Below are 26,383 nucleotides of genomic sequence, written 5' to 3' on the forward strand. Positions count from 1 at the left end.
TGGGACGACTGGGGGCTTCTTGCGGTTGAGTAATTAAAATTATTCCGTTAGTAAACGTTACAAGTGGCCAGTTTTCCTTTACATTCGAAAAGGCTGAAGTGTTTTTTTAAGGACAATAAAAGGCCTACTTAGCCCTTGAGACTGAAGGGGGAGGCGAAACTAGAAATTAACATTCACGTTCGGGTCTCAAGGAATTTAAATGTATTTTAAAACCACGTAAAGGCAAGCTAGAGAATCCTTAGCTCCTGAGACAATGAGCATTCAAACGTGTTTCCTGGAGCATTTTCACTCTCTAAAACTTAAAATTTAATTTAGTGAAATTCAGTGTAAGAAGAAGCTATGATGTTTGAGATAAATAGAATAGGAAAATTCTAATTGGACCACCAAACAATGAAACCTATGAAGGATCTCTTTTTGTGAAAGAAATGAAAACAGATGTAAAGAAAAAGGAAGCAAAGACCCTTTTTGTGTGTGCTTGTGTTTCAAATTGAATAGCAAAAGTGTAAGTAATAATTGAGAAGACTGCAGTTGACATTAGAGAATTTCTCCGCGAGGGAAGATTGGATTCTTTTTCTGCTTCAGAGTGAGCAGTTTTTTTGGCTTAAAATTTGAATGCCACAGTTTTTACAACAATTGGGAACTTTTCATTTGTAACTGTTACTATATTTGGGGTTCCTGTCAGCTCTTGGATAGATAATGCTTTTTATTGAGAGGAATAACATACACCATTGTTACAATAACTAATAATCAAATAGTAATTTGTGAGCGAAGGATTATAATTACAAGAAGGAATTTGGAAATATTAATTGTATGTTCTCAGATGTAAGTGTTGGGAGGTATATTGCATTAACTTCTCTAATTCCAAAATTGTGCCGTCTCTTTATTGATTGATGCAGGAGCAGGGAGATTGTTGAAAGCTTTTACTGCGTGTTTCTGGGCAAGATACTAAATAGTTCGGTCGTTCCTTGTTTTATCTTTCACATCTTATAAAGGTAGAAAACTTTATGAAGTTGAAATCTTTAATTTGCTAAATGAATACATGACCAGCCAACTATTAATAGAAAACTTACTATTTTCTTACATGGTTCATAAGGCATTAACCTGTGATTTAATGAATCCTGCTTGACATTCCCAGTTGTATCTAAGACCATATTATGTCTATTTTTCTTTAAATGTTTGACCACATGAGTCCACCTAACTTAATTGAAAATATATTTGATTTCTGCCCCCCTTCCCCCCAGGGTAAAGGGGAGAGAAGGTAGATATATATACATGTATATCTATATCTATATCTATGTATTTATTTTTTTAGAAGTAAATATGTATTTGCTTTCTAGGGTCATGCTGTTTAGTAAAGTAGTTGAACCAAATTAGGGTTTAGTTTAGCTGAGTGACTTGTTATGTACAGCTAGTAATATTCACTTAACTGATCAGTGATGACAGAGACAGACCAGTCCTGTGGCCAGAGGGTTCATAGGGCAACCTTAAACATGCTTATAGATCTTAATTCATGTGACCTGCTCTTGTTGCTTCATCAAAATTAAAAGCCTGTTACGTTAAAAGTTATAATTAAATGTTAATAGTTACAATTAAGAAATGTATTTATCTTTTCAGCCCCCAGTGGACTCTATTCTTGGATAAGTTTTCATCCCTAAGTGAAAAGTTTGTCTTTGCTTTAGAGTGAGGAGGCAAACAAAAAACAAACCTCAGTCATCACTGCCATTTCCTGTTGCTACTACCATAGGATCTAGATTGTAGGACATATCAGGGAGTGTCTTTTTCTCTTCCCTTTCTTAGTCACAGCTGGAGAACTGTAGGAAACAGAGGTCAGGATGTAGTCAGGATATTTTGTTTTTATACATCCTGGTCTTAATGCACGATTAAGTTGAATTCTGCTTTCATTTCCACATTGAAAAAGAGGTTAAATCAATACAAAATTATGCTTTGAATCCATGAAAATTTCGTGTTAACTCTACTTCTTTTAAAATCTTATTGTTGATCCTATGAGACTTCCTTTTATAACAAACACCTTCATACAACAAAATCAAACTCCAGGATATTTCTTCAGTTGTCAGAAATGCTTTAGTAATAGATGATTCAGTTACTTTAATAGTGTATATCCTCGAAATTGACAAGAATACCTTCATAGTTTCAACCCTTGTTGACAAATTTTCTGAAAGATTCTATCTCCAGTGATTCTAAATGATTACCTCAGGATGGATGTTGTAAACAGGCATTCCTACATGGTTTAGGTTAGTTCCCGGCATATAAAAAGTGGCTGGGGTAGTAAATTCCTCTGTTGTCACAAGTATTCCTCTCTTCTCTTACTGCACTACTGAGGACATTGTACTCCTCTCTCACTTGCTATTTTTCTCTTCTGTCATTCTTGGAGTCTTCTTTTTGGGCAGGCTGCCTTTGTGGTAGAGTTCTTTGTTAACCAGGGTCAATTACCCATTCATTCAACAAATATTTGTTGAATACCTATTAAGTTCAAGATAAGGTGCCAAGATTAATGAGGCTGCATGTCTCAAAGGCATGCCATAGAAATAGTAATACTATGAAATGTGCTGCAGAAAACCCAAAATGGTTTAGAGGCCAAATAAGTTTTGGAAATGGGCATACTTTGTTTTGTTAGACAGTTACAACATACCTTAGTATATTAAAGGTTCTGAGAAGTTTATTTCCCAAACTAGTTGACCATGAGACTGTTATATTTTCTACTGCTTGTTAATTTTGTGAATTCCAATGTACTTTGGACAGTGTTGAGTTAATATAGAACCTGCCCTTATTATTAACGTGGGAAGAGAATAAAGATGTATAACTGTGTACACTTGAAATAAAGTTATAAATGGTGTCAAAGATAAAGTGCTATAGGAGTTGAGAGAATGGAAAGATTACCTCTAGAAGTGGGAAAGGAATAGGAAGGGGTATTTGAATGATATATTAAGGATCTGTTAGATTTGAATTTGTGCAACTGGATGGAGGGACTTTCTAATAAAGCAGACAATAAAATCCAAGACATAAAGGGAAGTAAGTGTAGATCCTTGAGGCAAGGGAAGAGTTCCACTTTGGCTGGAGTATAGCATGCATGAAGAAGAGGAATGGCATGTGAGGTAAATTGGAGTTTAATTGTGGAGGTCCTAAATGCCAGGATTAGGAATTTAAGTGTTTTCTTTCCTGTAAATGGAGGTGCTTTGATAATTGTATTTGAGGTCAGGTAATTTGACTATGGTAACAATGGTTGTTTGACCTCCAGATTAGAATTTAAATAGCCAAGAACACATTTTTGCACACAAATAACATTTATGTTTCTTGGATTTTCAAACTAAGTTACAAAAGTATTTAAACAGAGTTACTGAAAAAAGATCTCTCGTTCAATTAACTAACTAAATATATAGTAATGAACATGAGATATATAAATGTGGACCACCCCCTTTACCTTCTTTTTGCTGAAATGCTGCTTGTTTTAGCCATATTAGCTGTTAGATAATTGTGTGTGGAACCTGGCTACCAATTAATTAATTATCGTGCATTTGAGAAAATGTGTTCATTCAGCAAACATTTATTGAGTACTAGGGCAGAAGTCATCTCAAGTACTGGAGTTAAAAGACAGTTTAAGTTAAACACCTAGTTGGCGAAGTGAAAGGAAAACAACTCTTTCTCTCAGCACTACGACTAGTCTCAGTACTTCATTTCTGACACCAGATGTGTGGGGATTTTACCTACAACATTTCAGTTCAGTTTTCCAGCAGACACTGACTGGATGTTCTACAATTCATTTCAATTCTTACGCTGTCTACCTGGAGTTAGCATCAGATCCCACAAGTTGAGGGCTCAGTACCACAAGTATGCCCCCACTTCAGATACTAGTTGCAGTCCAGGTTGTCACCTGTGCTTCTGACAGACTAGCTAAAAATAAGAGTTCTCATGACCCCCTCCTCAGGTTTGATAATTTGCTCGAACAGCTAACAGAACTCAGGAAAACAATTTACCAACTAGATTACTGGTTTATTATAAAGGGATATGACTCAGGAACAACCAGATGGAAGAGATGCCTAGGGCAAGGTATGGGGGAAAGAGTGTAGTACTTTCAAGCCCTCCCTGGGTATACCACCCTTCCAGCACCTTGATGTATTCAGCAACCTGGAAGTTCTCTGGACCCCATACTTTAGGGATTTTTATGGAGGCTTCATCACATAGGAATAATCAGTTATTAACTTAGTTAACTCAGGAGTAGAGGGACTTCTAATCATGCTTGATCTTTCTGGTGACTAGCCCCATCCAGGAGCCCTGTTGCCTCAGTAGAATAAAAGACACTTCTGTCACCCAGGAAATTACAAGATTTAGGAGCTCCACATAAGATGTTCCTATCAGGGGTGCCTGGGTGGCTCAGTCGTTAAGCGTCTGCCTTCGGCTCAGGTCATAATCCCAGGGTCCTGGGATCGAGCCCCACATCGGGCTCCCTGCTCGGCGGAAAGCCTGCTTCTCCCTCTCCCACTCCCCCTGCCTGTGTTCCCTCTCTCGCTCTGTCTCTCTCTGTCAAATAAATAAATAAAATCTTAAAAAAAAAAAAAAGATGTTCCTATCAACCACATCACTTAGGAAATTACAAGGGCTTTAGGAGCTCTGTGTCAGGAACCAGGGTCAAAGACCAAATATTAGAACAAAAGATGTGCCTAGCACATTTATCACTTAGGAAAAAACAAAGGTCTTAGGAGCTGAGTACAAAGACTAGAATATATATTTCTTAAAATAAAATATACATTTCTTATTATGGTATCATAGGGAGACATATGTTAACAGATAATACAGTGTAGTACGAGTACAGAATCTCTTCCTGGGATAATTAGGAAAGGTTTCGTAAAGTAATGACATATAAATTGGATATTGATAGATGAGTAGAAACTTTTCAAGCAGGAGAAGGGCATTCCAAGGCAGAGACAGAAGTGACTAATTTTTTTTTTTTTTAAGATTTTATTTATCTGAGAGAGAGAGAATGAGAGAGCGAGCGAGCATGAGAGGGGGAAGGGTCAGAGGGAGAAGCAGACTCCCCGCTGAGTGGGGAGCCTGATGTGGGACTCGATCCCGGGACTCCAGGATCATGACCTGAGCCGAAGGCAGTCGCTTAACCAACTGAGCCACCCAGGCACCCGAGAAGTGACTAATTTTTAAGATGAGGTGTATTCGGGAAATACTGAGAAGAGATAGGGTCTGTGTATGCATGTTTTAGGCATGTGGAGTGGTGGTTCATAGAGCCCACAGAGGCAGTTTGGGGGAATCTTCGAGAGGGCTTTAAGGCTATGCTTATGGGAGCTGACGTGACTTTTTGAGGGAGGGGTGGAGAGGCAGATAATTTTAACGTTACTGTGAAGAATGGCTTTCGATGGGGAAGAGATTGATAGTTGGGAATATAGAGGGTGTACCCTACCTGGCATAGTTCTTGTCATTTAGTAGGTAGTCCAGAATTGTCTGTTGATTGATTAATCTAGGCAGGTGAAATTCTGACCTAGCTCAGTGGGGACAGAGAAGACAAGAAATTTGGTAAGACATTTTGAAGAAGAATCAAAAGAATTTGGTTACTGAGGAGTTAATTCCAAATTTTTGAAGTTGAAAAAGTAGGTAATTCATTAACTGTGATGGAGAAAATAGGAAGGACCCTTTCAGGGGGAAGGAATAATGTATTCATTTTTAAAAAACTCTATTTTAAATTTTGAAGAAGTCCAGAAGGCAGTGAGAAATATGAATTAGTAACTCAGAAAAAGACCCCAGCTAGAGATACAAATTATCATGGGAATTGTTATCCATTATGGGTGGCAGTTTAGACCTAGGAATGGATGACATCTCTCAGCTTTGTCCCTTACTATTTTGTGATCTTTGACAAGTTACCTAATCTTCTCGTACCTCTTTTCTTATCTATAAAATGGGGATAGTAACAATACCTACCTTAGAGGGTTATTTCAAAGATTATATGAGTTGATAAATTTAAACTGCTTGGAAGAATGCCATAGAAGAGTAGTAGCTTTTTAAAATTAATATTGGTAAGGGGATTGAGAGGAGGACTAGATTGAGAATAGGTCAGGGAGAAAAAGCCTTCAAAGGAGCCTAACAGGAAATAATCATAGAGGTAGGAGATTACAGTAGGAGAGAATTACAAAAAGGCGCTGTGGAAGGGTGTGTTTTTCAGGATGGCTACAGATCTGCTATCCTATAATGTGATGTTGACACTCCTCCCATAGAGAGATAGGGCCCATGCTCCCTTCTTGAATCTAGGCAGGCTTATAACTGTATCAGAAGTGTTGCTTATGTGATTTCCAAGGTTAGGTCATAAAAGGTGATATGCTTGACCTTCTTTTGATTCCCCCTCTTAGAGCCCAGCAACTGTGCTACATAGCCAATTGGGAGAATCCAGGCTTTCCGCTGACTGAACTCCCAGCCTATAGTCAACATAACTTGTTAGCTTGAAAATAGGTCTTCTAGCCCCAGGTTGAACTGCTTCAGCAGATATGACATGGAACAGAGATGAGATTTCCCTGCTGAGCCCTGCCCAAACAGCAGATTTGTGAACAAAGTAATCATCATTCTTATTTTTAAGCCACTAATTTATTGGAGTGGTTATTATGTAGCAATAAATGATTGGAACAGGGGTTGATCAACTCCACACCAAGATTACCACTCTCATTAGAGTGGTAGAGGTAGAGGCAGATGCTTAAAGAGTAATGGGCTTACATTTAAGTATTTTGTAGTCTGAATTCTCTAGTCAAACCAACCTGGCATTTAACTTTTGAAATGAAAAAGTCTTTAAGTTGAGGATCATTTATTGACTGTGTGTGTATAATTAGTGTAAAATATTGAGTCCCTGGTGTGCTCAGGAGTTGAGTGGTGTATAGTTTAAAAGCTTATATATATACGGTATTTTTAAAATGTGTGCTAACTTTTCTGATGCTATTTTCTTTCCTTGGAATTGAAATACGAAAATAGTAATAAAATATATATAAAATAGTAATAATGATGTAGTTAACTTTATCATATATATACATCTTTGCTTACTAAAGATATAATGAATCAAAAAAGTGAATGACTCCAGGGCGCCTGCGTAGCTCAGTGGATTGAGCATCCAACTCTTGATTTCATCTCAGGAAATCAGGACTCCCTGCGCTTAGCAGGGAGTCTGCTTGGGATTCTTGCTCTCCCTCTCCCTTTGCCCCCCCCCACCCCCCACTTGTGCTCTCTTTCTAAATTGAATAAATCGGTAATATTTTTTTTTTTAAAGTGAACGATTCCTTGGATCCATTTGCTTAATTTGATCCCAGAGGTATTTGTTAAGTGTGTGTAAATATATTTAATGTGTAAATTTGTAAATATATTTAATTTGATTTGAAATGCTAATGTAAGATTTTTTAGATACTTTAGGTGATAATTTTGCTGGTGTTTGTAGAATTTTAAAAGACACCATAATAGAGTGGAAAAATCTCTGGTTAGAATACTGGTTTAATACCTTGACAAGACTTAAATTTCATTGCTTCAGTTACTTAGGTATAAAAATGAGATGAAGGGACTAGAGTAAGATGATATTTAATGACTATTCTAGCTTTAAAATTTTTTTTAAAGATTTTATTTATTTTAGAGAGAGAGAGAAGAGAGAATGAGTGGGGGGCGGAGCAGAAGGAGAGGGACAAGCAGGCTCCATGCTGAGCACAGAGTCGGAGGTGGGGCTTGATCCAAGACCCTGAGATCTATGACCTGAGCTGAAATCAAGAGTCAGACACTTTAAACTACTGAGCCACCCAGGCACCCCTCTAGCTTTGCAATTTTTAAACCTAATCCTGTGGTTCTTTTGAGACTGGTATAAAAAAAAATACTATAACATTCTGTTACCTTTTCTTTGGGGCATAGAAATCAAATATTACTTTATTGTCAGAAGTGAGATATATTCTATTCTGAAGAGAGATTTTGCATAAGAGAATCTAAAATATTTCATAAAATTTTAAAGTACCACCATTTGATCATCTTCAAAACAATTCTAATATGATAGAATTGTTTAATTGGCTAATTTTATCATAGTTTAAAGAGCTGGCATCCCCTTGAAGATCGAATGTTAAAATTGACTTTAAAAAAGTAAAACTATTCATCTCATAATGTTGCAAGTAGTTTTCAAACTTAGTTTTGCAAAGTTTGCCTTAGTTGCTTTTAAGGGTCTTAATATGCTTTATCTTCCTACTTTTCCACTTTGCCAGCCTGACACAAAATGAAAGAGTTTATAGTACTTTAAAGAAAAAAATCAATACTCATTAAATGTAGTTCATCTATTAATCCCCCATAAAACACATGGTCTCGTGAAAACTAAATCAAATGAGATTAAAAAGAAGAGGCTAAATGTAATAAAATTTGTTTAGTTCCAGTGCCAGAATTGCATAAGGTTCATATTTGGTTTTTATTAAAATTTTGAATTTTCCAAAATTGGGAATGCTTGTTCTTTATTTTTGGAGTGTGGGTGGTAGTACTGCCTTTTGTACTGGCTTTTTGGTTTTGGATATATGGATCAAGGCTTGATTTTTCAAGATCCCCTGCAGGGGATTTGGCCATGGCCCCAACTAGCAAGTGTTTTGACTTACTCTGTATCTGTGGTGCTCAACATTATTCTGTTGACCACAGTTGGAAAGCAAGAGAAGTGTATGACAGATGATACCCTTGGTTTCAATTTAAGTGTGGAGAAGAGGGAAACTTAAAGAAGTTATTATAAAACAATAAATGACAGAAATGACTAGTATATTGTTCTGTGTTGAGATTTGAATTTTTAAGCCTTGTAGGGGTTTAAGAGTGAAAAAATCAGGGGAGGTCATGTAGGGAAGGAACTCTTCAAGGCGTAAATAGGAATTGAGCTGGAGTAAATATATAAAGGTGTTTGGATTGTTGGAAGAGAAAGAGTATCCTTGTGGGATGAGTTACCTGGCCACAGGTAAGGAAGCAGAAGTAGCATGGAGGTGAAGAGAAGACTGTAATAGGCTGATGGTATTGTGGCTGTTCATTTTGGGGGTAAAAGAAATTGGGTAGGACGTGTAAGATGAGAACCTTAAAGGGTAGACATAAGAGTGTGAACTTGATAATTTAAGAATTGCATAGGGAAGTTTCTGACTAAAAGAAAGCAGTGTTTTAAAGATTAGTTTGGCAGTGGTATGCACAATAAATTTAAGAAAAATACATTATAGGTAGTACTTGTGAACTCGTGGGTTAGTTGGTTTCATAGGACCCAGAAATACTTCTTTCTGAAATCCTCTGAGCCTTATTTTTTTACCTAGGCTAAGGGAAAATATTAGTTTTTTTTAGTTTGTGGGTGGTTGTAACACATTGCATTGGATCTATTTTTGGGAAAGAGGCTATAAGAAAATATAAAAGTTTAGTTTTGTCAAAGAAACAATGTTAAATTAGGGATTTATGTTCCTGTCCAAGGGCTTGATGTCTTATTTTTAATAGAAATTACCACAAACCCCATATTTTCCTTATAATCGGTAGCATTTGTAAAAAATACAAAATCATTTTAACAGACTGACACAATAATCAATTATGTAAAGTGAAACTTAATATGATAGTATTTTAGTCTATATTGCATACTTCTGAGGTTTTTGTTTTTGTTGGGGCAATTTTTGCTTTTTTGTTACTGTAGTAAAATAGAAGGTAAGGATATAACTTTGCCAGGTTTATGAAATTCTAAAAGATTTTTTGGGGAATTGTTTACAGGTACCTTTGAGAATCCTTTGGGGTGACTTGGTCAGTTGGAAGTCTTAGAATCTGTTAGTTTGGCTATCTTATTGTAAATGCCTTTGCAGCAAGGTTAAGTATTGGAGAGCAAATTATTGGGATTTATTTGGTTTTATAAGCAGAAAGGGTTTTGTTTTGTTTTGCTTTTTGCTTTTTTGGAACTTTCATTCCATTGAGAGGAGTAGCTGATTTATCTTAAACTCTTGTGATAATTTGATTGCCTTAGAGGGTAAAACTTGTACTTTGCGTCCAGGACACTGTTCTCCTGGTTTTTCCTCCCTCTTCTACTAGTCCCTCCTGCTTTGTCTCTTTTGTTGGATCCTTTTCCTCCATCTATCTGAATGTTGTTGACATGCTCTTCTCTTTCCTAGATGTCATCTAGTTATGAGGTTTTAAATAACTCTGATTTTATATCTAGCTCTAGTTTCTTCCCTGTAATACAAACTTGTTTTTCTGATTATGTGCTCTACATTTTCACTTACTATATATCGAATAGATATCCACAACAGGTCATATGCAAAGCAGAACTTGTTTCCTCACTCCCTCTTTCCATCTCTTTCCAGTCTCGGTAAATGACACCACCCACCATTCACACAGTTGTTCAGGCTGCAATTCTCCATGACTAATCATGATTTCCTTTTTAAATTTCTCCCCACATCCAATCCAGCAATTTGTATGAATACATCCTTTAAAATGTCATGAACCTGATGATTCCATAGCACCTTAACCACTGTCACTTTGGTTTGAACCATTATCTCTCAACTACTGCAGTGTTGCAGGTTGAGTTCTCTGAAAAGCAGACTTTGAGACAGCGTTTAGTGTGTAGAATATTAACTAGGAGGTACCCTTGGGGTGAATGTCTGTGAAGGGGCAGGGTAAGAATGCAAGATTGGGCCTATGGAGAAATAGAGCTACGATGCTGGCCCACTGACAGTGTTATTGGCCCCAGTGGGGAGTTCTGGAACAAAAATGAAGTGTCAGAGTTGTCCTGCTTTGGACCAAAGTTGTCAGGCCTTTATATCCCTATCTTAGGTATTGATAGATCACACTGGGAAAGGTATGACATTGAGTGAATTGGTTCTCTGCAGCTGAGGTGATGCCTGAAAATACTGCCAGCCAAAGCCTCTCTGTTGATAGCACAGCACTGCTGGCAGCTAGAACAAGACCCTTCTTGAAGGGAGATCTGGATGACATATCACTGTGTCCACCACAGACCACTCCTGTGCCACAAGACTCCACTTTTTCATATACATTTGGGAAGCAGCTCCTCTGGCATTCCAATTGGGAGGAAAATTAGAAGGTTAGTGGCATGAACTATGGCTCCCACTATTGTGGCTGGTTTCAGGTTGCAACTGATACTCATTTCTCTAGTCTCTGTTTCCTTTCTCTATTCTCCATTCTGATACCCCCTTACCTTCAGCTAATGCCTCTGCTACTCTTGGTGGCTTTACTGGTTACCATACCCTTCTTAGGCCAGGGTTGCTATGCTTGTTTGTGTATTTTCAGAATTGGTCAAAAGAGTTCCAAGAGATCTCCATTAAGAGATCTGTGTGTCACAAATATTGTTCCTGCACCTATTACATAATAGCAGCCCTACCTCCTGATTAGATTCAGTTGCCTCTGCCAAAAAAATGGTCACTCCTCTTCTTGCTTTTACCCACTGGATATTAGCAGCCAAAGTGCCCAGGCAGCACTTGTAGTTATAGTTTAATGGGACTCTTATTTTATTCCCAGGTGAAGAGATCTTTGCCTTTGGGGATCAAGACCTTTAACCCTCTAGATCCCGAAATTGTAGGAATAGCAAGCACAAATTGAGAGTCATCATAAGCAGGATCACTTCTGCCTTTGTGCTTTGTTCTCAGACTCATGTTTTTCCTGTGGGAACACAGCATCATATAAAGGTTTTAAATTCAGATATATACTGCATCTTGGAAAATAGGGCTCCATCTTTATAGTTATTGTCTCTGAACTGACACTTCAGCTGTGCCTTCAGCAGGCTGTTCCAGTGCTCTATGGACTAGTAGCTTCTGGGTGGTGTAGTTTGTGATATGACCAGTAGATCCATGGTCACCTCCTTTGCTGTAAAATGGGTCCTTTGGGCTGATGTGATATGTGGGATCCAGTGCCACAGAAACAACACTCCCTCTGAGGAGAGGCATACCCAACTCAAATGTTTCTATTCCTGTCAGAATGAATCACTCATCTAGAATGGAAAAGAACTAATGTAATCAACTTGCCACCACGTGGTTGGTTAGTCTACTTGAAGGATGTGGCTGTTTCAGGGGCTCAGAGTTGGTCTCTGTTACTGTTAGGCTAGATACTGAGCTTGGACAGTAACTGGATCAGATTTGGTAGGAGAGTTCAAATGGTCTTGAAGCAAAACTGTAAATGTGTACCATTGTCAGTTCTATGTGACCGAATTGTCTGATCCTCTTTTTTAATAGGGATAGAAAATAACGTATTTGCCAAATCATTGGCCATATACCATGAGGCTGGGAGATACTACATCTGGCATGACAGATGGAATGGGCTACTTTTTGGTTGATTTTGAGATAATCACCTTCCAGGATTTGTCTGGTTTCTATAGGACCAGACTAATGAATTAAATAAGAAAATTATGGGGAACATAACTCCAGCATTCTTTAAATAAGGGGTTGGCAACTTATAGCCCATGGGGTAGATGCCGGTTTTTAAAGTTTTATTGATATACAGCCATGCCCTTTTGTTTACTTATTGTCTATGGCTACATTTGTACTATGGCTACAGAGTTGAATGGTTGTAAAAAAAAGACTATATGGCTTATAGGCCTGAAATACTTATTGTCTGGCTCCTTAAGAAAAAAATTGCTGATCCTTGTTTTAGAGCTTTAAGAGTGGCACCAAATTTTGCCATTCCACTTGATTTACTACATTGAGTAGAGGCAATTTCAGAGACTTCTTGGACTTCCCCACTATAAAAGCTCTTACTCTATAGACCAAGGACCCAATATGGGAGTTACATCCACCATCAAGTGTGTCTGTCACTGTTACATGTTTGCAGACTGGGGAAATGGCCAGTAGTTGGGCTGATGGATCCATTGGATCTTGGCTAGGAATTTGGTTTATTACTTGGTTCCCATATGTCCTCACTCTCTTGAATCCATGATACTTGGAGTCAATCAAGTATCAGTATCACCTGGGACCTTGTATATAACAGACCTCAAAATGTTTGAGTGTTCCCCTTTCCCTAATGCACAGTTACTCAAGTAAATGGTCATAGCTCTTTGGGGAGGGGGGAGGAAGGAATAGTAGAATCATTACTGCATATATTTGCTAGCATATTGCAGAGTCCTCCCTTTCAGGAACCTGGCCTTTTCTTCAATAAATAGCTGGAAGTATATCATAGTACATCCTACAGGACCTTGATACAAGCTCTGGACTCTCACCACCTCTTTTGTACCTCATCTACAATTATTCTCCCCTTTGCTCTAGTCACACTGGCCTCTTGTCATTGCTCACATACTAAGTTTGTTTTCTGTACTTGGAGCATTGCTTTCCTACGTGGCTTATGCCTTAGCTGCGTTCAAAATATATTTTCTTAGAGAGGCCGTGCCCGATCACTTCTACCAAAATAAATACTTTAATCCATCACTCTGTATCCTCTTTAGTTTTCTTCATAGTTCTTATTTATCATGTATCTGTTCGTTTGTCTCTCACTCCCTGTCATGACATCCATAGGGGCAGAGATTTTTCTCCTGCCTTGTTTACTGACTTTTGTAGAATAGTCAGTAACATGTAGTAGGCTCTCCATGAATATTTGTTGAATGAAGGAATATTGTATTTTGAGAAAATTGAAATATTTCATATGAAAAAAATGCTTATTTTTTACCATGTCAGTAATACCTGTGTTGATGTATAAATTTTTGGACATACATCATTTAGTAAAACTGTTACATGGAAATTAATGAACAGTGTAAATTTCAATGAAATTTAGTTGAAAATTGCAACTACTGAATAATAAGTGAAATTAATAACACATGAGAACTATGATTATTAAGTATTTACATAGGTATGCATGTGTAAAAAATGACAGGGAAAAGGAACATGATTACTATGTAAAGTTATTTATGGGAGTATTGTGGACTTTGGAAGAACTATTTCCTAAATTAATTTAGCCTCTTTTAAAGAAAAAGCTCTGGATTTTACCAGAAGTGAAAATTTGGACCTCAGAAATCAGATGAATCTGTGTGACCTTGGATTAAATAACTTTTTTGTATCACACAATTGCATAGGTATAAAATGAATCAATATTGATAAAACCTACCTCATAGACTTGTAAGTATTAAATGAGATTAAGTATGTAAAGATAAAAATTAGCTTTTGTCAACATTTCATCATTATTTAGGAGTATTTCATATGCTTGTCAGATTTTAAGTTTCTAAGTAGCTCAGTTTCTGAAGTTCTAAGTAGCTCTAAACATAAATTCCTTTATCTTGAGTCAATGTTTCCCCATTTATATATGTAAATTAAGAATTGTTAGACATACATAAAACTTTTGTTTCAACAGAAATGAATTAGAGAAGAGGTATGATTATTTAAATGATGATATGTTTGCTAAATGAGTTAATTATATTTCAGAGGGCCAGTATTTTTCCTTTGCAGGATATCTAAATTATCCTTAGGACTTAATTCTCAAACATGTTAGCACATGGATAAACTGACTTTTTTTTTTTTAAGTAGCTAACAATCTTGTTTATTTCTATGCCTTCATCTAATCAGATAGCTTTCCTATAATGGAAATCTTAGAGAAACTGGATTAATATGACTGCTATTTTTCAGTTATTTGACTACTATAAAAGAGACTTTTATAGGTAAAATGTAAAGTCTTTAAAAATTTTTTAATACCTATTTATATTGTTTTGTGTTACTGCTCGATGTTAATTTTTTTCTTTTAGCAATTAGTGATATTAACAGTCATAAAGGTTATATGGTTTTCTTATAAAATATGAACCAGTTTGAAAGTTGATATTGGATTCTATCTACAGATAGGCATGTGACAGTGTGTCAGTTGTCTGATAAAATTATTGGTTGGTCATTTAATTAGAATGTTTATAAATATAAGTAGAAATTTTAAAAGACATGATCAGTGATGTGCATATGCCTTCGTGTGGCAGTTTTTACCTTTTTAGCTTCACCTATTATCCTTACCATCTAACTTTAGGTACAAGGAACTACTTGTAGTTTCCCATAGTTGCCATTCAGTTTTACATAGCAATAGAACAGAATGATTTAAATCTCAGCTCAGCTTGTGTTACCTTGGTTACGTAATTAACCTCTCTTAACCTTTGTTTCCTCATCGTAAAGTGGGGGGTAAAATAGGACCTTCCTTACAGGTCTTATGAAGAGAGTAGTAAATGAGGTAATACGTGTAAAGTGTTTATGTGAGATGTTATTTTTGTTGGTACATATTCCTGTTCTTATTGTGATGGTTATTCTTAGTCTGACTGAAATTCATCCTCTCATTCCTCCTCTCACATCAGACTGGTGAATGATTCTCTCAAGTACCAGTGTGGTGGTGGTGGTGGTGATGATAAAAAAGAACAAGATTATTATCTGTTGGCCTTAATTGTCACCTCTCATGTTCCTCCAGATGTGGTCCTTGTCATCTAGTCCATCTGCTCAGTTCCCCTAATAGGCTAAGTTCTATCTACTCTTTCCCTGATGGTCGGGAAGAATATTTGTTCCATTATTGTCTGGCTGATTTTTCTTCTTTATTCTAGTCTCAGTTTAAGTGTTGGTCCTCAGAAAGTTTGCCTGATGTAATGCCTACTTCTTGCCAGTCTTCTACCCTTTCTATCTTCCTATCATGTCTGTTCCTGTTGTATAGTCTTAGATCCAGGACTTTTCTTTCGCTTACATTTATCACAGTTGTAACTAGTTATGTCTGTACTTGTTTAATGTTGGCCTCCTTACCTAGAAGATCATTTCTATGAGGCCTTGCAGGAACCCTGTCTATTGAATTAACATCTATATTCTTAGTGCCTACTACTATGCCCAGCACATAGCAGTTGCTCAGCAAAATTTGCTGAATTACTAAATACCGCATTTCTGTTGCCCAGCTACCTGTTGAGGTAACAACTTAGCAGTATTAATATTAAAGTTTGCACACATTCTTAATTTTACTTATCACATACGATTGCATTCTTTATTTATAATTTTTCCCCTATTAGGCTGTGAGTTTCTTGAGGTTACAGTTTTTTAATATATCTTTTTATTCCAAAGCCTAACGGAGTGCTTAGCACTGGAAATTTTATTGTTCAGTGAATGTTTATCAATGAAAATATGTTTTTAAAATATGATTAACAAATGGAAAATTTTGCAGATACTAGAATTCAAACTGGAATCACCAGCAAATGCTACTAGTTTAAGTTACATGCTAAGAGGGCGGCAATATATGATACCCATTGGCATGAAAGAAGGTAGTATGAAAAATATGTAAATTAGTGTGTATTAGTTTAAAAAATTCATTGTCAGCTGATGGTTAATATTTGAATGTTTAGTTTCTTGATTGGGTCTTCTCTAATATTCTTTTTTTTTCATAATTAATGCTTTTTTCCTGAGAAAACTTAGAAAATTGTATCCTGCTTTTTTGTGAACATTTTTTCTCATTGCATTTAATTTTTTTCAGCATGATTTTAATAAGTACATAGTTTTCATCCTGTAAGTTTGTCATAATTTTTCAATAATTATTTTATTGAATATTTATGTAAACAATTTTTAGGTATCATACATAACACTCAGTGAACATTCTGCAAAAATTGTGTTCATATCTGCTTTTCCCATAGAATTTTAAAAGTAGAATTACTGGGGTGCCTGGGTGGCTCAGTCGTTAAGCATCTGCCTTTGGCTCAGGTCATTGTCCCAGGGTCCTGGGATCGAGTCCCACATCGGGCTCCCTGCTCTGCGGGAAGCCTGCTTCTCCCTCTCCCACTCCCCCTGCTTGCGTTCCCTCTCTCTCTCTGTCTCTCTCTGTCAAATAAATAAATAAAATCTTAAAAAAAAATTAAAATAAAAGTAGAATTACTGGATTAAAGGGTATGAGCATTCATAATACTGTTTATGTTATCAAATTGTTACTTGTTGTCCTCCAAAAATACTGTACCTGTTAATGTTTCTAACAAAAATGAGTATCTGAATTTCAGTTTACCCTCTCCTGTATTGCATATTATAATTACCAAAAAACCACTTTGTCAGTGTGTTCGAGGTTAAAAAAAAGTGATAATTTGACCTTATTTGATTGTTAGTGAGGCCACATATGTTTCCTGTTGTATGTCTTCTATAAATTGTGTCCTTTGCTCATTTTCCCAATGGGATGTTCTATCTAGTCATAATACTGTTCTAATATTTTAATATCCTAATTTTTATTAATTTGATTTTTTAAAATTAATAACCTTGTATATTTTAATAATAATGTGTTTAAATGGTAATTTAATTCCATTTTAAGCTCTCACATAGTAAAACCTGCTTCATTTTTGCAAGTAACATTAAGATATCTTCTATGAAACTTTTTTAAAGAACATTTATTTTGTAAACTAGGAGCCTTTTGTGGCAGATGAGTATATTGAACGACTTGTGTGGAGAACCCCAGGAGGAGGCTCTAGAGGGGGTCCTGAAGCTTTTGATCCCAAAAGGTGAAGTAAAAATGTTTTTTTCCCCATAGATCCAATCTAATACAAATTTGTGTTTGGAATAAAGGTGACTATTGAAATTCTTTCCAAAACCCTTTTACAGCCTGGGGTTTATTTTCTTTTATATTTCTTTTATTTTAGAGAAGGACTTTAACTGGTGTGAGGGGATTTTATTGTGTTGTAAGAATTTAATATTTTCTCCAATTAGTAATATACTAGAAAAGGTTGGTTATATCTCTAAAATAAAAACATGTTGAATATGTTGTTTTAAGTATAGTTGTAAATTAAAGGAACAGAAAGTCACTGTTCCCTGGAATGCACACTGTTATTTTTATATATTGTATAAAATTTTTATATCATATATGTTAAAAATATATATTTTTTATCTTTTTGACTATTTTCTATAAAATTGATTTCTATTCTGGAAGGTAGTAGATATTCTGGGTGAGGTTTTCATTCATGTCAAAGATAATCCCTAAGATGCTCTCAAGAAAATTAACATAATCATCCCTACCTTAAGGAATGCTTATTGATACTTTATTACAAGTGAACTGGCCGGTTCCTAATGATTAATCATAGATGGATTGATACATATTCTGATTTTCCTCTATTAGGTTATTAGAAGAATTTGTAAATCATATTCAGGAACTACAGATAATGGATGAAAGGATTCAAAGGAAAGTAGAGAAACTAGAGCAGCAGTGTCAGAAAGAAGCCAAGGAATTTGCCAAGAAGGTGCAAGAGCTCCAGAAAAGCAATCAGGTAAGCAGTTAAGCTATCAATAGTTTACACAGGTTATCTTTATTTCCTTCCACCATTAAGTTCTTAAAAAACTCTAGTCAAATAATAGTAACCCGTTGAGGTTTCTCAACTGTTCCCATCCCTGGGGAAAAATGTCAATGAATTGTTATCAGGCACTCTTAGCACTGACTTGCTGTTGATCAGTGGTTTGGGATCACGGCACTCCCTTCTTAGGTTGGAGTGGTATCCAGTATAATCACAGTGGGCAAACTTTGAAGAATGACACTGTAGCAGACCTGCATTTTTAGGGGCTCATGATTAGCTTGGATAGTTAGGTAGTCATTTGTATTCTCATTAAGCATAAAACAGAGTAATACCAGAACAGCTGTTGCCTGGATCAGATTTTTCCCTAATCTTGGAAGTTTTACAGAAGTCATGGGGTATATACCTGTGTGAGAACTGTAGTATAACTATGGGGAGAGTGGATACAGAATTCTTCCTCAGTCCATTTTGGAGTAAAATCAGTAGCCCACCCCTGGGATAAGTAGGCCAAACTTCTAAGCCATTCTTAAATCCTAAACTGAATCTGGAACCTGTGAAACCCTTTTACAGCCTGGGCCTGATCTGGGACTTGATTGCCCTTTGTAAGTATAGTTGATGGAGTCCTGTTCAGCATTGCTGCCTCCCAGGGGCTGTTCTTAGTGTTAGGCATTAGCAAACTGATTTCTGCTCAAATTTTATTTATTTGATTTCCTTCACTTAAGTACATATGGCTGTGAAAAAATACTTAATAAAGTCAGTAATTTACGTAAGATAGAAAATGTGTTTTTAAGTAGTCAAAGTGATAGATTCCAAATACTTATAATGCAGTTTTCTCTTGGTAATAATAATAGTATTAATAGTTAATCTAACAAGCTTTGGAGATAGTCTGTTCTGCCACTTACTAGCTATATAATCTCAAACAAGTTAACTTCCCTGTGCCTCAGTTTTTTCCATCTATAAATTAGGTTGTTATAAGGATTAAATAAGTAAATACATGTAATATGCTTAGAACAGTGGCACAGAGGAAGTCCTTAGTGAATATTTGCAGCTCCCTCCTCCCTCACCTCTTAACTTAAAGTTAGAACAAAAGTGCCATACTATACTGAATTATCAGCAATTGTGTTATTGGCAATTCTTTTTTTTTTTTTTTTTTAGATTTTATTTATTTATTTATTTGAGAGAGAATGAGAGAGAGCAAGCACATGAGAGGGGGGAGGGTCAGAGGGAGAAGCAGACTCCCTGCCAAGCAGGGAGCCCGATGCGGGACTCGATCCAGGGACTCCAGGATCATGACCTGAGCCAAAGGCAGTCGCTTAACCAACTGAGCCACCCAGGCGCCCCGTTATTGGCAATTCTAAGGCATTCATTATACATAATTTTCAAAAACCACAGGATAATCTGTGTACTCTGGAAAAAAGGGAAGAATATATTAGGAAGTATTGTACCTTTGCTTCAGTTGAATAATTGTTATAGTCTTTTATGTTTTCAAAACTGGGCAAGAACCATCTTACCTTATTTCTTTTTTTTTTTTAATTACATTTTTTTTTTTTTTTAAGATTTTATTTATTTATTTGAGACAGAGAGAATGAGAGAGAGAGAGAGCACATGAGAGGGGGGAGGGTCAGAGGCAGAAGCAGGCTCCCTGCCGAGCAGGGAGCCCGATGCGGGACTCGATCCAGGGACTCCAGGATCATGACCTGAGCCGAAGGCAGTCGCTTAACCAACTGAGCCACCCAGGCCCCCCATCTTACCTTATTTTATTGCTCTTCAGATATTTAAAAATAAATGTTAAATGCTCTTTTTAATTAGTGCCTTTTATTTCTGACATTTTTGACTCAGTAGCAAGCAAATTGTTCCTATCACTGGTCCCTTTGATACTTAGTTCATTGATTTCAGAATCATTGTTTAGGACTAAATTATACTGGGAATATTGTTAAACAGGATACTATTTTATTGCTTAACAAATGTTCATGATAAAATATTACTTTAATAGTTAAAGGCATAAAAGTGTGCAACTTTGTTAAAAAGTTTTCAGATCATGCAGTGCTAATGGGCATAAATTGTTTCTCTAGTTTAGCTCACATATAACTTCTATGTTATCTTTAGTTACCTAAGTTAGAGAGTAGAGATGAGATTGGTGGTCTAGTTTTGATACAAATTCACCTATAAACTGGGTTCTCTGATTGTATTTTATGCTTATGCGCATTTTTCCCAGGTTGCCTTCCAACATTTCCAAGAACTAGATGAGCACATCAGCTACGTAGCAACCAAGGTCTGTCACCTTGGAGACCAGTTGGAAGGGGTAAACACACCTAGACAACGGGCAGTAGAGGCTCAGAAATTGATGAAATACTTTAATGAGTTTCTAGATGGAGAATTGAAATCTGACGTTTTTACAAATTCTGAAAAGGTGAGTACTGTCAGAAGGATAAAAGCACCTGCATCATTAATAACAATGCCCAAATTATGAACTACATTTATTACTTTCCAGTTATTACTTTCAAATCACCAAGTAGCTGACTTATTAAAACTTTTTATTGTTCTGAAGTGTGTTTAGTATACTTGCCTGCAGATTACTGATGGAGTTTATATATTCAGATTTTTAATTGCAGGATTGTCTGGAATTTTTGTTTATGAAATTATATGTGAAAATGCTGAGGTAACTGTGTTAATAAGTATTTCTTTTCCATTGTTGACTTTTAATATTAACAAAATTTAATAGTTATATTCCATTGGGTGAGGATGTAGTCTGACCTAAATCACTGATAGGCAGAAGTATCTTTCTGCAAAAGGAATTCAGAGCTTCTAATTTCTATTACTTGAAAAAGAGTGCTTATAAAGAATTCAAGCATAGTTTGGACTAAAGAGAATTGAAAAATCTGAATTGTTTATGTTAATCCTTTTCTTTGCATTAGTCACTTAATACTGGTACATGGTATTGGCTGTTCTCCAATCTTGAAAGGAGGCTATTTAGCTGACTTTCTTCCTCCCAGGGGGGAAAAATCAAAATGCACAAAAAAAAAAGACATTCGTATAGGTAGTATATGCATATGGTAACATTGTCCACTAATATATAAATACAGTCTCCCTGAATTATTCCGAGTTTACTCCATGGAATATTTTTGATAGTGGAAAGTTAAAAGTTATGTATTGTTAAAGTTTACATTGAATTAAGCAACACATTTTTGTGAGTGGGAACTGTATAGGCTTATAGAATTTATAATTTTTAGAGAACTTTGAAAAAAACAGTTACATATACATAATTCCTCTAAGGAAAAGATAGTATTTTAAATAATGAGTTTAAGCAATTATATTTATATTATAAAGTTGAATTGACAGAGTAACATTAAGATTATCATATTTAAACACTTGTTAAACAGTGGCAATATCTAGCTTTTATTAGATTTATGTGATTTTTAAGCATAAGAGTAAATATACATACATATAGACACACACCCCAATGCTTGAACAATGAACTTTTTCAGGATATTTTTATGTTTACTAAATATAAACATATATTTATAATATAAAAGTATATATGCATATTATAAATATGTTTTAAATATGAAAAATTATATAATTTAACATTTATAACTTGAATTACCTTGGATTATACCTGTAGGATTATGTAATCTATTTATGCTGTTATAAACCAAATGCAGATATTATATCCAATGTGGGTTGTCCTGTTTATTTGAATGCAGCTCAAGGCAGCCATTTAGGATCTAGGGAAAGAATATATAACTGATCATACATATTTTTAATCCAATTTTTTATTGCTTGCAATATTTTATATCATGAAATTAAGTTCTTTACACTTTTTTTAAACATTTCAATTATCCTCAGGTAGTTGTATAGTTCTTGGTATTATTGTTACCTCTTAAGTTTTGAGGTTTTAATTGAAAGAAAAAGTCTTCATATTGCTAGTTCATTCACTTGGTCACTTAGCTATCTGTAATTTTTGAGGTGCAAGTATAGACTAACAGCTTTTAAGTGAATTCCTCTTCTCCTTTGCTTCACTCTTCTCTATATTCCATTTTCTTTCATTTTGTGTTCCTTTGTTTTTTTAAGATTTAGTTGTTTGGGAGAGAGAAAGAGAGAGTGTGCACACATGTTGGGGGGGGAGGGGCAGAGGGAGAAGCAGAGAATCTCAAGCAGACTCCCTACTGAGCGCAGAGTGAGGAGCCCAATGTGGGGCTCGATCTGATGATGCTGAGATCATGATCTGAGCCAAAACTAAGTCGGACACGCAACAGACTGAGCCACCCAGGTGCCCTGTGTTCCCTTTCTCTTATATTTTATTCCTTTTTTCCCCCCAATCGTCTTGTTTTTCTCTCATGTCTTCCATAAGTTTTGGGTTACTGTTTGCTAATAGTGAATCATTATTTTTGGCTTGGTACTATTGCAGTTAATTACACTTAGGAACTCATATATGGTATTAGATTGCTAATTATCAGATAAACTTCTGGCTTTCTCAATTTCTACCTTCCCAAAGGAAAGAAGAGCCAGATCACCCACATAGCTAGGGAAGTGTATGATTGTGGAAGGAACTGAAATGGGATAAGATATCCACACATCTTCCTGCTCCATAGTCATTTTTGTTTTTTTAATCTTTGTTTTTCAGAATCTTTTAATTTTCTTCCCTAGAAAAGACCTATTTTATGTCCATATTATATATTTCCTCTTACCTCTGTTCTTACAAAATATGTTAGTTGTTTCTGTCCCTAGAATCACACCTTATTGTGCTTCATGTAGATAATGCCTGATGACTCTGATTATCTTTAACACTGTTAGCATGGGCGGTCTCTCACCTCACTCTACATGTAAGCAAATTAGATTAGATTGTGGATTTGGCAATTTCTGTACTTACTGTTATAGTACATTTTAACTGATGGATGACTGTAAGAACTGTTGTGCTTTAAATGATTTTTAGAAAATAATTACCTATAGAAGTTCAGTAAAATCAAGTGTTATTTGTTACTCTATTTCCACTACATTTAAGCAAAGTTTGCAAACAGCATACAATGGGGACTTCCATCTCTTAAAAGATAAGAACACATTCCTGATGGAAACAGAACTGTCTGTGGACCAGGCAAGTCTTTTCTGAAGGGGATATTGGTGAGGAGAAAAGGATGGATATTGCCAGTCCAACTAAATGGCATGGTGAAAAGTGATACTGCAGTAGTACCTGTGCCCATGTGCAGCAGGATTGAGTGAGTGATAACTGAAAATGACAGTGACATGCTGACTAGGAGAGAAGAGATAATGGAAACCGAAATGCTATATTCGCTATTGTTTGACAACAGTGCTATCCTTTCTTTGGCCCTGCTGTTATCCACTGTTGCTTGCCAGACTTCACATGAGTACATAGTTAGAAAGATCTATAGTAATGTTTTTAGCTCTTCCTTCATGTTTTTAAGAGTCTCTTTATTTTTTAGGTAAAAGAAAGTGAATGATTATAAAATCAATTACTGAAGTATGACAAAATAAATCTCAGTACTTACGTGACATTTAAAGAAAGTGAATATTATATAACTCCCCTACACGTTAGTAAGCGCAGTCACATATTTGCATTTTAAGAACTTTAGACCCTTGACCTTAGTCCTTTAGTTTTACAACTTAAGTACACACGTTTTTGTACCATATTTCATTCAGGAGACTTCATATTAAATTCTATCTTTGCTTTTAGAACAAGTTTTATAAATATATTTATTAAATGACAGGTGTTTTTATTGTTTTATGCATGTAGCTTAAAGTGAGATATATGCAGCAATATAATCTGAATTATTTTCATAATATCTTATTTGTCTTTTTTGGGTACATAAACCAGAAGAGACACTACTTTTCAGCAAGCAATGACTTGAATTTTTTCCAAGTAAATTTGATCTGCAGGTTTCATTGGGAAGGGACTGTGGTATTATAAAACCACAGAATTTCAATATCAGAAAGACAGATGTTTATGTTTTATTGACTAATTATTAGTGATATCCCAAATGCCTTTCTGTTGCTCGAAAGGTTTTATTTTTGTGGATTTTAAAAGAAAATTGTTGGAGTGAGGGTCTGTGGGCTATTTTCAAGTATAAAAATATTTTTGATATACATAAGGGCTTTTTTTAAAATTATTGCTTTCAATTTTTTTTGAATAGATAAAGGAAGCAGCAGACATCATTCAGAAGTTGCACCTAATTGCCCAGGAGTTACCTTTTGACAGGCAAGTTTATTTCTCAAGACCTAATTTGGATATGTGCTATAATTTATAGATAAAGTTGTATTTTTCCCTGTATGGTTTTGCTTATTCAACAAGAATTTATTGAGTACCCCCTTTGTACAACTCATAGTATATAATAGTTAATTGAAAAAATATGGTCTCTTAATACCTACATTTAATGATATACCTTGAAATACTTTCAATCCTTTATCTTTCTTCTGAAAAGAAATTGCTGAAGGAGAATTTTGAAATTTACTAACGTGATACTTTGAATTTTCATTTTTTGGACTTTGATAACCACCTAGGTGGGAGAGGACAGGGAAAATTTAAACATTGGGTCATTCAGCTGTTTTTTCTTATATCTAGATGAGAATTCTTAAACTTTTGGGGTTTTAGACACCTTTGAAAAGCTGATGAAAGCTATAAAGTTTCTTCAAATAACTCAGATACACAGATTATTATTTGCAACTTCATGGAAGTTTAGACTCTTAGCCTATCCACAGACTCCTCCCTAGGGACATCAGGTTAAGAAACCTTGCTTTAGATGCAAGGCCCTAGGGCCATTGCTAAGTCAGGTATTAATGGTTTCATTTTAAAAGAAACTTTATGGAGAAGGAGATTTTTTTTCATGATTTCCTTTAGTCCATAGAATGTCAGACTTTTTAATAAAATCTTGGTAGTAGTAGTTTCCTCATATGAATGTGTGAAAAAAATAAGTCTTCATGTAACAGACAATATATCTGTTACTACTTTTGGCAGTACTTGGGGATTCTTGGGTACAGGTAGAATATAAATGTATTGCTATACTTAAAGCTTGTGATACAAATGTAGGGTGAGAATGAATTCCTTACCCCCAAAATATATCTTATTTTATCCCAACTCTGAATCATCATATAGGATTAGCAGTGATGGCCATGTCATTTAGCGATTGCTAATAATAATCTCATATTTTCCCAGCACTGTGAATCATGATTTTTTAAATGAATAGTTCTGTTTTATTTATTAAAATAGTATTTTACTAAGGTCAGAAAGATATTCTCATATGTTTTATAAAGAAGCATTAGGTCATTAAAACATAGTTAAATGGGAAAAAATCTTTTGTTATATTACTGCAATTTATTGAAGAGATTTAGCTCATAATTTGTGTTAAAATATACTTTGAGGGGTGCCTGGGTGGCTCAGTCAGTTAAGTGTCTGCCTTCGGCTCAGGTCATGATCCCAGGGTCCCAGGATTGAGCCCGTGTCAGGCTCCCTGCTTGGCAGGGAGTCTGCTTCTCCCTCTGCCCCCTCTACTGCTCACTCTCTCTCAAATAAATAAATAAAATCTTTAAAATATATATATATATACTTGGAAATAAATTAGAAAAGAAATGGGATCTTCAAAATATAAATATTTTAGTATATTGCTTTATCCTCACCAAGAACTATCATACCCATCTCCTTGATTGATTGATTGATTTTTAAAGTTTATTTAAGTAATCTCTACACCCAACATGGGGCTTGAACTCCCAACCCAGAGATCAAGAGCTTCATGCCATAGTGACTGAGCCAGCCAGGTGCTTCATGAGTAATGATTTTTAAAGTCACCAGAAAAACCTCTCTTTATCTCATTTCAGAGTTGGACCATTTACTTAAGTGGGTAAAATGTGTGGCTCACAATAGGTGCTTGATAATTATTGGATAATCTCTCCATCCTATTCTACATATACGCATCTTCTTTCACTTCTCAGTTACATACATCTCTTACAGTTTTGTTTTAGCCTCTCTACTGAGCCTTGGAATTGAATATATATCCTAATTAGATTTAATTTTTTCAGAAAGATCATATGGCCTTACATGCACTCTCTAATCCACCATCACGTTGATACATCAATTTTGTATAACTCTCTAAGTTTTTATTACCTTCTTTATCTGTCTATGCCATCTCTTTTGCCAGCCACCTTCCTCTCTCCAAACTGATTGCATAGGAT

The 26,383-nt window shown here is 35.6% G+C and overlaps 1 protein-coding gene across 2 annotated transcripts in view; it reads left to right on the plus strand.

Moving 5' to 3' along the window:
- The window catches only part of EXOC5 (exocyst complex component 5), a 56,878-nt gene that overhangs the window by 663 nt on the left and 29,832 nt on the right, over positions 1–26,383 (plus strand). For both annotated transcript variants that reach the window (XM_021701530.2, XM_021701531.2), the window contains exons 2-5: positions 17,331–17,425; positions 18,037–18,184; positions 20,421–20,615; positions 24,352–24,416. In XM_021701530.2, coding sequence (XP_021557205.1) covers positions 17,331–17,425; positions 18,037–18,184; positions 20,421–20,615; positions 24,352–24,416 — 503 coding nt within the window. The remainder of the gene's footprint in view (positions 1–17,330; positions 17,426–18,036; positions 18,185–20,420; positions 20,616–24,351; positions 24,417–26,383) is intronic.

The sequence above is a fragment of the Neomonachus schauinslandi genome, chromosome 9 (assembly GCF_002201575.2).
Source record: "Neomonachus schauinslandi chromosome 9, ASM220157v2, whole genome shotgun sequence".
Classification (NCBI taxonomy): domain Eukaryota; kingdom Metazoa; phylum Chordata; class Mammalia; order Carnivora; family Phocidae; genus Neomonachus; species Neomonachus schauinslandi.